Below are 12478 nucleotides of genomic sequence, written 5' to 3'. Positions count from 1 at the left end.
ATCATCCCTAGCTAGCAGGACCAGTGGTGGCCAGGGATGATGGGAACTGTAGTCCAAAAACATCTGGAGACCCAAGTTTCGGGAAACCCCCAAGATGAATTTTGAGGGACAGCCCTCTCAAGGCCTGTGTTGCTGTGTTGAAGAAAAGGCCACCCTGGCCCCTCTTGGATTTGAAGTAGCTTCATTCAGTAGCCAAGAATGCAAGTTTTTTTTAAGTTCAGTGGGCTTTTTTGAAAAGAAAATGCCTCAAAAGAGTAGCATGAGCTCAGTTTTTTTACATTTGTTCCATCAGCACGTAGATCTATAGCTCCCAGCAGTCCCAGTATCTGGAAAGCGCCAACTTGGCAAAAGCTGACCTAATGCCATCCTGATTATTTAAATTTCAGAGAATTTATTTTCAAATGTGTTACTCGGCTCTAAGCTTTCTCATATATACCTTTTAGATTTTGTATACGTTGCCTGATTTCAGTTTCCTTTATTGGTGACTCCCAAAGTCACTCGCTATACCATTACTTAACCCAAGCAAGTAGCCTCTCCTCCCCTTACTGCAGTGTTGCCCAGGGGTTTGGTGAATCGTATTTGAAATTCTTCCTGAGTTGGGAGATTCCCGCTTCCCAGCCATCCAGCAGATTATTTGTCGTGACTAGAGATCTCCCCTTGTGCTTAAAGATCTCAGTGAATCAGAGCCAGAGTGGGTCAAAAACTTCCTTTGTGCCAGCCCGTCTCAGCTGCCTGTGGTGCCTGCTCAAATATTTAAAATAAAAGAAGCAAACTGTCACTGAAATAACTTTTTTTAACATGTGGGAGGGATGCTGAGTGGCAGCATGTAAAGGGCAGAGGGTACAAAACACAAGAATAAATAGAGAAAATGACAAGCTACATGTTTTCCCCCTCCCGCCCTCCCCTTTACTTTCTATTAGGATGAAGACTCAAATGTATTTTTCCCAACAAGACAAAAGTAGATGATGTAACATCGAACCCCACAAACAAACTTGCCTATAAAGTTTTTTTTGTTCTAAATGCCACATTTGTAGGTTGTTGTTTTTTTAGAAAAAGAAAAAATTACCTCTGTGCACTTTGCCCTGTTGGAGAGCCTGTCGTTTAAGCTTATATTATTATTGTTGTTGTTGTTGTTTCAATTTTTGTTTGCTATTTAATAAATAAATTAGGAATAATCACTTCTCAGCAAATTAAAAAATATTTCCCTTTTAACTTGCAACTCTGATGAGAACATAAATATACACAAATGTACTTTTACAAGGCAGTAATAAATATTTAAGTTAACAATAAGTTAAAAACTACAAGAAGCTAAAATTCGCAAAAAGATACAAGAGTTAATGGTGCCAGTTTTTTTGTTCTTTTTTCTCATTTTATCGCAAACAGAAGCTGCCACAGACTCTTACAAAACACAAGTGAACACATTTATTGTCAAAAAATCAAGAAATCCTAAACTAATTTCTAAATCATTAAACAATTAAAACTCGAACTAATGCTAAAATGTTTTAATTATCATTAAGTTCGTCTTTTAAATGTTGTTCATTTTGTTTCCATTTTTTTTTTGCTTGAGAGCAAAAGAAAATAAAAGTCCCTTGCTCCACAAGTGCCAACGATGACTTCGTTGTTTTCAGCAAACCAAAATAAATAAATAAATAAATTTTTAAAAAGAAGAACGGAAAATAGCCGATGTGCATTTTCAGGATGTGATTTGTGAACACAGATCCAAAGAGATGCCTCGGGAAAAGGCGGTAGCAGTTGCGTCCCCTTTTTAAAAGTTAAGTTTATTTTAAGAGAAACTTCCCTTCTCGTTCCCTCTGAAGTATGTGGAGGGGGAATTAAAAAAAAAAAAAAGCAACATGGACATGGATGTCAGTGTAGTACAACCCTTACAAACAGATTAATCCCACTTGAAGGCTCCATTCTGAAGGGAGACAACCATAAAATAAAATAAAATAAATAAATTCTTTTTTTATTTTTAAGCAGCAGCCCTACAGAGAGCAAGATTCAGACGTTTTTTAAAAAGTCATCCTGGGCTCTTTTGGCTTTAATTTGAGAAACCGGGCAATGCCTCCACGGAAATGGCTAAAACTCCAAAGGTATTTGGCATTTGTGGCTGCCGGATGAGTGAAAAACTTGAGTAGATTTCTCTCCACCATCACCCCCCCAAAAAAACACACAATTTCTTGCTATTATACCAAATAAATAAAAAATAAGCTGGGCAGTGCTGTGGAGGAACTGTCCCAAGTGAATGTTTTTGGCCTGTCCCCATTCAACAAACATACACACTCGAAAGGGATGAAGGCTCCCTGTGGAGGACCATGGAGCAAGAGATGTCTTGGTCCAAAGGTGGAACACTCTCACCTGTGCCAAGAACCTCATCTCTGCCCCTCTACCCATTCCATGATAGCACCTCCTATATCACAGGAAACTTACATACAGTAACAGAGATGACACCCTCAGGCGTATTAATCCCGTTGTTAAAAAAAACGCGCGGGGGGGGGAATTACAATGGGCATCGGTCAATGGGAAGAGATTTGGTATTAAGAACTGTCAGGGAATCTTCCCCCAAGCCTTCAAATCGAGGCCTACGTGACAAAGGTGTGAGATATTGGAGCAGCAAGTTCCTTCCCTTCAAGGGTTGTGTTACGTACGGTGTAGTTTTAGCTTTCCGCGAAATAAACATGGCCTCGGACACACAAGGTCTATTTGGTTGAAGATGGCAGTGGATGGGGTTATTTCGCCCTTAAACTTGCCGACATGTTTAGGACATTTAATCGGACGGAGACTGAATCCAGGAGGGCCAGGTGGGATAGGTGGCTGGGTACACAGTCCCTGCAGGGTTTGATCAGGGAATAGCTCTAAGCATTGTTCCATCATCCTACTATCATGGTTAACAGGCAGGGGTGATGCTTATGCCAGGATGCCATTAGTGCCATGATAGTAACTCGGTCACAGCTTAAGATGGCAAAGCCAGAAGCCGAAGCTGCTTGAAAGGTCTACGCTCCAGTGGGGTGAATCCTAGTTTCACCCTGGCTTACCTTTTGAGCCAGAGAGCACATGCGTCCTTTTCCTTAAGCATGTGCAGAGGTGCTCACTCACATACGCACCTCTCTGGCTACATCAAAAAAGCTCTTGCCGCCTGCAATTTTTGCAGACAACCCAAGAACATTATTGGGTGCCTTGACCGAAGGAAGTTTTGAGGAGGTGTCTCAATGCTTAGCCTCAAAGGGCAACTTAGCTGAAACTTGCTGTTGTGTTTCACCAAACTGGCATCCAAATCTCTGCTGGGGAACCTGGTTAAGTATCTTTTCTTTCCAAACATGGACAAAGGGTTCCCCCCCCAATCTCTCCCCCATGATGGATCAGATACCACAAGACATCGGGTGGAGGGGAAACATGCCATCAGCTTAGAATCGGAGCGGGGATGTCATGCTGAAAGCTAGGTGTCCAGCAGACAAGAAGCATGTCTTTGGCAAGGATCCAGAAAGGTGGGCTGAGGCGCTCACCCTCCTGCGAGATGAGCACAAAGCAATCATACTGGCCCATGCCGTGACCACTGGCCCATGCTGCCTCGGACCAAGAACCCAAGCAGGAGTGTGCATCTCAAAAGACTGGAAGGTTTATTGCTGCCAAGAGGAAAAGAGAAGCCCCCTGAGAGAAATCTTAAAGCATGGGAATTGCAAGGCCTTCCTACGGGTCAGATTGCTCCACAACTGCCTCGCAGCATGGTGGAAAGAGCTCCGATCCTTTCTCCTACAGCCCAGCGCACCAGAGACCTTCTGCTGGAAAGTCAGAAGACATCCTCGGCTGCTGGAGTCCACTGTGGCAAAGTGCAGTGTTGCTTTACAGAGGTGATTGGCTTTGTGGGGACGTATTCTCTCTCGGGGATGGACTAGCCACAGCAGAGCAGGCACTAAATCTAGCAGAATGGCTGAGGGCGAAAAGGTGGTGCCGTTTCAGAGCTGCCAGGGCATGTGGCTAATTCGGAGTGAGGGCGAGTGGGAAACAGAACTGACTTGAGTGAGCCGAGAGAAAGAATGAACACGGAGTTATCAAATGCCCAGATGGGCACTTTGACTGTTGGGTCTTGCCAATGCCTCCACCCAGGAAGGCGGAGGAGGAACAGAAAACTGTGCCCCTTATTGAAAAGGAAGGCGTGGCACAGCCATCCCTTGTGGCATCACCATCCCCCCCCCCCCGGTGGATAGCAACCCCCAGGAATCATGTTGGACTCATCCGCCCCACAACCCGTTCCCCTGGCCAAGTGTGACTTGCGCTCAGCTGTTCTAGGAAGCCACATGAACAAAGCAGAGCAAAGACATTGCCAAAACAGCCCCGAGATCTCCATTCAACAGCAAGGGGGGGGGGCGGCGGTCAAAGAGCTGACCTATTTGGTTGCATTAAGCTGCCTGGAAAGGGCAAGTGGCAGATGTTCTGCCTCGCGTCCACTCAAATGGTAGGGGAAGGAGAAGAATTGGTGCCTCCCTAGCAAGTGCTCGCTGCTCCCTATCTAGTCCTTCCTCAGAAAATGCCAAGACAGGCAATCTCACTCCCCAGGCCCCAAGTCAGCCTGCCTCCACTTCTGTTGCCTTCTTCTGAAGTACAATGCCAGGCTCCTAGGGGGGAGCATTTGCAGATTCCCCAGCCACCAGCTGCATGACCTTCTTTGGACCAGTTTTCCCTACTCCCCGCCTACCCAACTTATCCTTGGTCTCTTACATGAAACGGCTGGATCCATAATTAACATAAAGAGAACCCTTTAATTTTTAAGACTGTTGGAGCTGTGGACTCTAGTTCCAGTATATGGATGTGGGATACTACCAGAAGTCAGTGTCAAACAAGAGATGCCCCTCAAAATAAGAGGGTCCCTGCCTTTCCTTCATGATCCTCCTTCTGGTTGCCCCTGCACTTAGCCCATCATTATAGCAGTACACTGAATGGACTGCCCAGGAGCCTCCCAAATTGGATCAAGCTGCCTTGCCTTTGGGAAACTGAATGTTAATCTACTTTCCCGTAATTGATCTCCATTGTGTCGTACACGGACTTCTGCGGATCTAACTCTCCCTCTTCTTTCCAAGATGTTTTGCAGCATCATGCATAACAGCCTTGGCACGCCAGCAGTGGGCAGTGACATCTGAGACGGTTCAGGCTTTGCATCCTCTGCAACAGCTAGAGGAGTTGCTTGCTACCGTGCCCCCATTGAGGACCATATTGCCTCTTTGCTAAGGGTAGATATCAGGCATGCATTGAGAGCTGGGTGAATAGAGCCCCTCTTTCCCCACCCACCAGCAGCAGGGTTTTCCTGCAGAACCAAACCTATCTGCAGAACCAAACCTATCTGCACAAATCAGCTTCCATACTCTAGCAGCACTAACTGTTTTGGGGTGCTTCTTTTTTTTAAATTTCACTCGAAGGCTTTTCCGATGAAAAAGCCAAAAGAAATCTTAGCAGGGAAACAACTCTGAAAATGGACATGTGTAAAACTAATGCTGGTATTAAGCACACAGCCTAAACCATTGTTGTTGTTATTTTAAAAGAAATAAACTGTTTCCTAGGCTTTTTGTCCCTTTGGCAGGGGCTGGGTGGGTAAGAGAGAAGTCTGGTGGGGATGTTGCAAAAAGCCGTAAGGTGACTGCAGCCCCTTCTGCCCTGTCCCCAGCCCCTAACAAGACACACAAAGACAAGAAAAGCATTAAAATAAAATAAAAAAGACTAGGGGGGGAAAGAATCCTGAAAGCAATTTGCTGCTTCTTCTGCCCAGCTAAGGGAGGGACAGAACAATCCAAACCCCTTGAGATCTGAGGCACTAAGTGCTGCTCCTGCACAAGACTCTCAAAGACTTTCCAGGCAACTGGGGATGGGGGCAAGAGAGAGGGTGTGGCAGGGGAAAGACAATAGGTCAAGAAAAGCAGCTACCTTCCCAGCATGCTTCTGGTGTGGAGAAAACACATGGGCCTTACTCACTGCTGTTTGGGGTGCTTGTGAAACTGCTGCTATGCAGCAGCTGGCATCTGTTGGTACACCACCCTTTGGAAAAAGCCATGTCTTTTCTCTCCTGCTCCCAGCTATACGGCACTAACTGAACTCGGTTTCCTTTCCAATTCTCACTCTTCTAAAGCTTTTAAAAATGCCTTCAGTCACTGTGAGCCGCCACAGTTGTGCTGGTGGGCTCAGTTGCTTTCGCTGGCGTTTAAACCCTCCCTGCAACAAAGCCAGGCTCAACCCCAACCGCTGCACCGCCAAGTCGTTTTGCAAACCTGGGTGGAATTATCAAAGGGAAGGAAAGGCTCAGCTTTCAGGAAGGAACCGCCCCGGCTCAGAACTATGGCTATCCCCCAACTCAATCCCATAACAAAGGTGATGCCAAAATCCCAGTTCATTATATGGAGACTGTTGTGTGGCTCCAAGCTACCTGTATCTGTGAAATTTGATACAATACGGACATCCCCATCACTTGTCTGGAAAGGCCATTGGGAATGAATGACTGGTGTGTGTAGGGCAGTAGCACTTAGTGACTTGCTTTCCATTTCTCCCTTTGAATTTGTGTGTGTGTGTGTGTGTGTGTGTGTGTGTGTGTGTGTGTGTGAAGTTCAAGAATCCCAGTAAAAATTTCCAACAAGGTCTCTTTTCCTTTTTTATAAAAATAGATTTTTTTAAAATCTTTCTAAACGTTTGCTGTTGTTTTCGTTTTGTTTCCCATTTCAGCCTTTTTAATGTATCATTTCCCCCTTTCACTCAGTCATTAGATTGATCTAACATTGAAAAAGAGAAAGGGAAAACTCACCCACCAGCCCATTCCCACTCCTGTACCTCCCCCTTTAATCAAAAACAACTTTTAGCTTATCAGGATAGTCAACTAACACAGTTGGGGGGTGGGGGGTTGGCTCCCTCCTCTCTCTCTCAGATGGCCCCATGCTTGGTCTTAACAAATTCTTCGCCTAAAAATTTATAAAGAAGGAAAGAATAAAAGGCTTGATTTTGGGAGAGGAGGCAAAACAGCAGGTTTAAATTGTACCACCACCTGATTCAAGTCCATATTTCTGACCCGAAAAGAAACTTGACCCATCTAGTCCACACAACCTGATTAATCGACTAGGAATCTTGGACACTGTGCCAGGTCCCTGGCCTCTCTCGCTTGCTTATCGCCATGACCCACGCTCTTACTTTAATCCCAAATTATTCCAGGACGTAAGCAAATTATCAAACCTGATATGCAAACTTACAAAACAGAGCAGAAAAAATATATATGGGGCCTTTGCTTTTCCCCCAGGGAATGAGGCTTCTCTGGGGAAAGGCAGGAAGGACCCCCGTTCAGGACATGTGGGGTTGGGTTTATTTCCCAAATACAACATCATTCTAATTAAGGGCCAGGCAAGGTGGGAGGATTAACAAACAATATCGCTAACATTTTAGACCAAGGGATGAGATGAGAGCATTGTCCACCCACCACATTTGTACTTTTTTGTATTTATTTTTTTTTTTGCATCCAAGAAGGACAAAAGTGGTGAGCTGGATTGTTGTAACTCCTCCCCCCTAGGCTAGCTCAGAAAAGCAGTCGTGACAATTCTTGGATTTGCTGATCCGCAATATTGGGGGGGGGGAGTGTTTCTATATCACACTTTACAGGAGAGAGTGGTTTTTGTCCCGCCCCCCCCCCCCCCGGGGCCAGGAAACCTGCCCATCAAAAGGAAAAATGTAAGGGGTCAGAATTCAAAGAGGGAAGGAAGGATGGAAGATTGGGGAAAGCTTCTGACTTGGGTAAAGCATGTTAGAAAAGCCTAGGACAAGGGACCGGGTTTGGGGGGGCGCAGTAGGGTCACAGAAACAGAGAGGTGTTCTATTCTGAGTGGATGTCTCCCCCGCACATTGCCAAGAGCAGGGATCGGTTTTCAAAAGGTGGCTGACATGTTGCCACGTCCGTGCTCCCTGCTGGGCTGTCGGGCACAGGGGAGGGGAGCGGGAGAAGCCCCCTGCTTCCCAGAGAAGATCACGGTGTCTCGCGGTTTTTTGTTTTGTTTTAAATATTCTGCAACATTTGAGTCAATGAACATTTCCGTTCTCGTGGCGAGTCGGGGAAGAGGGCTGTTTTCCAGCATCCTTGCCGCTCACCCCACCCCACCCCTCCCGCCATCTCTCTCGCCCCGCTCGCTCGCTCATGCCTTGTGTTGCTTACTGGTCTTGAAGGAAACCTGGAGAATTCGGTCGCCCAGTCGGTAGCCATTGAGGCTGGCGATGGCCATGGCTGCTTCGTCGTAGTTGGTCATGGTGACAAAGCCAAAGCCCTTGCACTTGTTGGTGGTGAAGTCGCGGATCACTTTGACGTTGGTGACTGCTCCAAAAGGCCCAAAGAGCTGCCACAGGACACTCTCATCGGCCTCTGGGGAGAGGTTGTACACAAAGATGCACCAGCCGGCACTGGAGGCCCCTGTCAGGTTGACTCCCGCCAGGCTGGTCATGCTGTCGATCGTGATGGGAGAGAACCTGGAGATCAAGGAGAGAGGACTACTTTGGGTGTAAGGCTGGCATTCTTCCAGCATGAGCTCACTGCAATATGGACAGGTTAGGAACAGCACTGCCTACTTCTCAGGGGAAAGGGAGAGGCACCGGCAGTTCACTCCTACAAGCCTTGGCTCCAAGGGGCAGGAGGGAAAGGGCACAGGCAGTTCCTACCAAAAGCCTTGGATCCTTCAGGTTGAATTTGATGTACAGTCGTACCTTGCTTGTCGAACTTAATCCGTTCCCAGAGTCCATTTGACTCCCGGAACAGTTCAAAAACCAAAGCATGGCTTCCGATTGGCTGCAGGAGCTTCTTGCACTCAACTGGAAGCTGCGGAAGCAACGTCGGACGTTCGGCTTCCGAAAAACATTCGCAAATTGGAACACTCACTCCCGGATTTGCGGTGGTCGGGAGCCAAAACGTTCGAGTACCAAGGCATTCGACAACCAAGGTACCTCTGTACAAGCCTACCTTTGTAATTTCCCCCACAGATTTCGGTGAGGTGACATTTTAATTCACACTCCTTCAAGGGTATTTCTGTCTGTGCTAGATGTTCCCCCAGTTTGGTTCAGCCTGCAAGTGTGCCACGAGTCTCCCTGTTTGACCTTAAGGTTTCTTGGCTCTAATAACGAAGTAACCTCAAGGGTAAAATGGAAGGGCTCCTAACGAAGGAGACGGTGACTTTTCCTGTGCATGAATGAGTTCATCATGCAAGTCCTGAAATTGGAATCCCATGCAGAATCTGGCACAATGAGAATCTCATTTTCCATTTAAAGAAAAACAAACTTAAAAACCCCCCACACCAAGTTATAAACTTCATGGTAGCAAATAACATCTTAGAAATGATTCTAATGAAACAGGGAGGAATTCAATGTCGTGCTCTTCCAATTGTTCCGTCAGCTCAAGCATTTCAGCTTGCCAGACGAAATGATCCCCCCTCTCCGCCCCTGAGCACTGTTATGGGGATTCTCCCAAACCCCCCAAAGCCAATTCTGGCACAGGGAAGGGGGAGAGAAGGAGGGGAAAGCCCATTGTACAAGGGATTCCAGTGATGGGACTCGTTAGGTGCATCCTGCCCAGGATGTGGGGCAGAGCTTGCTGTGAGGAACAGGTATAGTACAAACTTCCCTATGTCTCTCTCTCTTCCCACCGCCCAGCCAGCTATTGTTTTCTGACATGTTGCTGGTGACCACCTGTGCTCCAGTTATTTCCTTCCCTTTCCTCGTCCACCCCAGTTTTGGAGGAGAAGAAAGAAAGAAAATTGAAATGTTTGGATAACCTGGATCTGTGGGTTGATTCAGGTAAAAGGTAAAGGACCCCTGGACAGTTAAGTCCAGTCAAAGGCAACTATCTCGTTTTCAGGCCGAGGGAGCCGGCGTTTGTCCACAAACAGCTTTCCGGGTCATGTGGCCAGCAGGACTAAATCGCTTCTGCTGCAACGGGACATCGTGACGGAAACCAGAGCGCACGGAAACGCGGTTTACCTTCCCGCTGCAGCACTGCCTATTTATCTACTTGCACTGGTGTGCTTTCGAACTGCTAGGTTGGCAAGAGCTGGGACAGAGCAATGGGAGCTCACCCCGTTGCAGAGATTTGAACCGCCAACCTTCTGATCGGCAAGCCCAAGAGGCTCCGTGGTTTAGACCACAGCGCCACCCGCGTCCCTCTGGGTTGTTTCACACCACAACTCTGTATATGGATGTGTAATTTTTGTTATTGATCCAGAACACACTGTTATTCGTGGCTGAATGGCTCACCAATACTACCTGCCTGCTGCAACTAAGCTTTCCTAATACAGGTTGAAGTGAATGTATCGGAGTGGTTCTGTGCAGAGAATATCTTCAACCTCCAGCCTGCTGCAGTAGAGCAGTCGTGTAAGTGTCTGCTAATTTACTTGACTTCAGCGGCAATCATTCTATGCTCATTTACTTGGAAGGAAGCCCCATTGACTTCAGTGGGATTTACGTCAGAATAAACACATGCACACGATTGTGCTATTGCATAGAAAATTCTCTGTGAACAATAACGCTCCCCTCTAATCTTGTTGGGAACAGGAGGCGTGAAGGAAGGCAGTTCTGCAGAAGAGTCAAGCTTCTTCTTGCTGAATCTGAGGAAATAGTTGGGCATCTCCAGGGCAGACTGGACCACTCAGGAAGGATGCTGGCATAGCAACCACTTAAAACGACACAGGCTCAATTTGGGGCCTAGGAATTTTGGACCTAAGGAGGAATGAGCTTGCTCAATGCCTGCATGTTGGAATTACAGAGAGCTCCATTTAAGCTGCTCTGAGCTTTCGAAGGAAGATTGGGACGTGAAATATAAACAGTAATTGTCGTAACATGTTTGACAGCCTTCTAGCTCTCAGATGTATCTGTCTTTGGTATAAAGTTTGTCCGCCTTCCCAATTCACCTTTGGAGCAACCGTCTAATTTCTGTCCTTCTAGCAACGCAACTAAATGAAACCAAGAAGCACCCAACACAGTGACAACAGATAAACACAAGACCAAATATATATATATATATAAGGAACAGCCAGTCATCTGAGCAAAACAGCAAACCCTTCTCTCGAACCAAACCCAAAACAGAACAAAACGAGAGGCATGAAAGGTCTGTAGTGTGTCCCCCAAGACACACAAACCCAAATTCCACAGGCCTAAGGCAGAAGATGGAGGGATTCTATTATTTTAACTTTTATAGTACTTTTAAATTCCCATGCTCGCTGAGGGAGGTGGGGGGAATAAGAAAAAAGAGGGGAAATGATTACAAATTAAAAAATTAGTATTGGGGAGGGGTGGGTATTGAACCAAGCAACCACAGATAAAGTTGTCTACGTTTTTCCCCCCCTTTAAGGTTAAGAGAAACAGATACCTTAGGAGACTACCAATGTCATGTCTAATCATGACACCCACATTTGCTTTCTAAAAGGATGAGTGCGGCTGCACTGTCAAGGCCGAGGTTGGGATGAGGGGGCTCTCTGGGGCTGTGTTGACAATCACCTTTTTAAAATCCAGCCTTGTGCTGTGGGCCAAGGTGGGGAGGGAGGGGGGGGGAGTGGCGAGGAGCGTAGGCTTTTGAAGGCTATTTACCTCTTGACGCCGTATGCCATGTTTAGCAAATTGTCGAGCCTGTGGGAGGAAGAGGAAGACGAGGAGAGGCCATTGTTAGTAGACGATCTCGTAACAAGAGGGTCCTGCGGTGCCATCTGGCTTGGCTATTAGTGCCGCAGCAAGGCAGCGCTTGCTTCCTGAGACTAAGCACAGGTTGCTGTTTGCATATGTGCAAGTGCACTTGGAGGCCCTGGAGGAATTTAAATGTCTTAGGTTTGGAAATATATATATATATGTATATATATATCTATGCTGAACAGCAATGGGAAAGGATCTCCATCTATTTTGTTTGTTTAGAATCTGTTTTTCACATACTGAGATGCATGGGTAATGGACAGGCACTAATTAATTAAGGGCAACGGTGTCTGCATTTCAAAAATGATGATGATGATTATGGTAATAATCAATCATTTTTTAAAAAAGAGAGAGAGAGAGAGAGAACACCTAGAACAGAACATGGCAAACATATTTACAGTTACAACTTGCCACCCCCTCTTGTTAGGACTTACTTTCCTCTGCAGAGCTGTGTCCAGATTTCATGCAGCAACTCTGAATTTTCTTCAATTCATTTGCTTAAGAATCTGCATGATTACCATCATGCCATGGAATCTAGGCAGCTTGCCTTACTCTTTATTTTTTAAAGGCAAGAGTTTAGTCTTAATAGTTGCTAGCAAAGATCTGAAAACCTGCAGGTTGCCTGAGCTTCCAATGGGCAAAGCTACCAGCATTAGTACTCTTCCCTATTGGCCTTCCTGCTTCTATTGTCCTTTAAAATGGTCCCTCATCCCATCAACTACACATATCTGGATTTCCAGAATCTCATCTCTTCAAAGAATGTGGTGCAGAAAGGCAAAATCTTGCCAAGAACTCCCCCAAA

The 12478-nt window shown here is 46.2% G+C and overlaps 1 protein-coding gene across 7 annotated transcripts in view; it reads right to left on the bottom strand.

Moving 5' to 3' along the window:
• Positions 1–6543: 6543 nt before the first annotated feature.
• ELAVL3 (ELAV like RNA binding protein 3) overlaps positions 6544–12478 on the bottom strand; it is a 77076-nt gene continuing 71141 nt past the window's right edge. For 2 of the 7 annotated variants that reach the window (XM_083593777.1, XM_083593778.1), the window contains exons 6-8: positions 11581–11619; positions 8171–8499; positions 6544–6935 (exon numbers count right to left, since the gene is read on the bottom strand). In XM_083593777.1, the coding sequence (XP_083449903.1) occupies positions 6898–6935; positions 8171–8499; positions 11581–11619 (406 nt within the window). In that variant the 3' untranslated portion in view covers positions 6544–6897. Of the gene's footprint in view, positions 8500–11580; positions 11620–12478 lie in introns of all 7 variants that reach the window. The other 5 variants (XM_083593780.1, XM_083593783.1, XM_083593779.1 and 2 more) reach the window with 5 other exon arrangements.

Source organism: Podarcis filfolensis, assembly GCF_964270895.1.
Source record: "Podarcis filfolensis genome assembly, chromosome: 17".
NCBI classification, from domain to species: domain Eukaryota; kingdom Metazoa; phylum Chordata; class Lepidosauria; order Squamata; family Lacertidae; genus Podarcis; species Podarcis filfolensis.
This window is presented reverse-complemented; position numbering and strand designations above follow the sequence as displayed.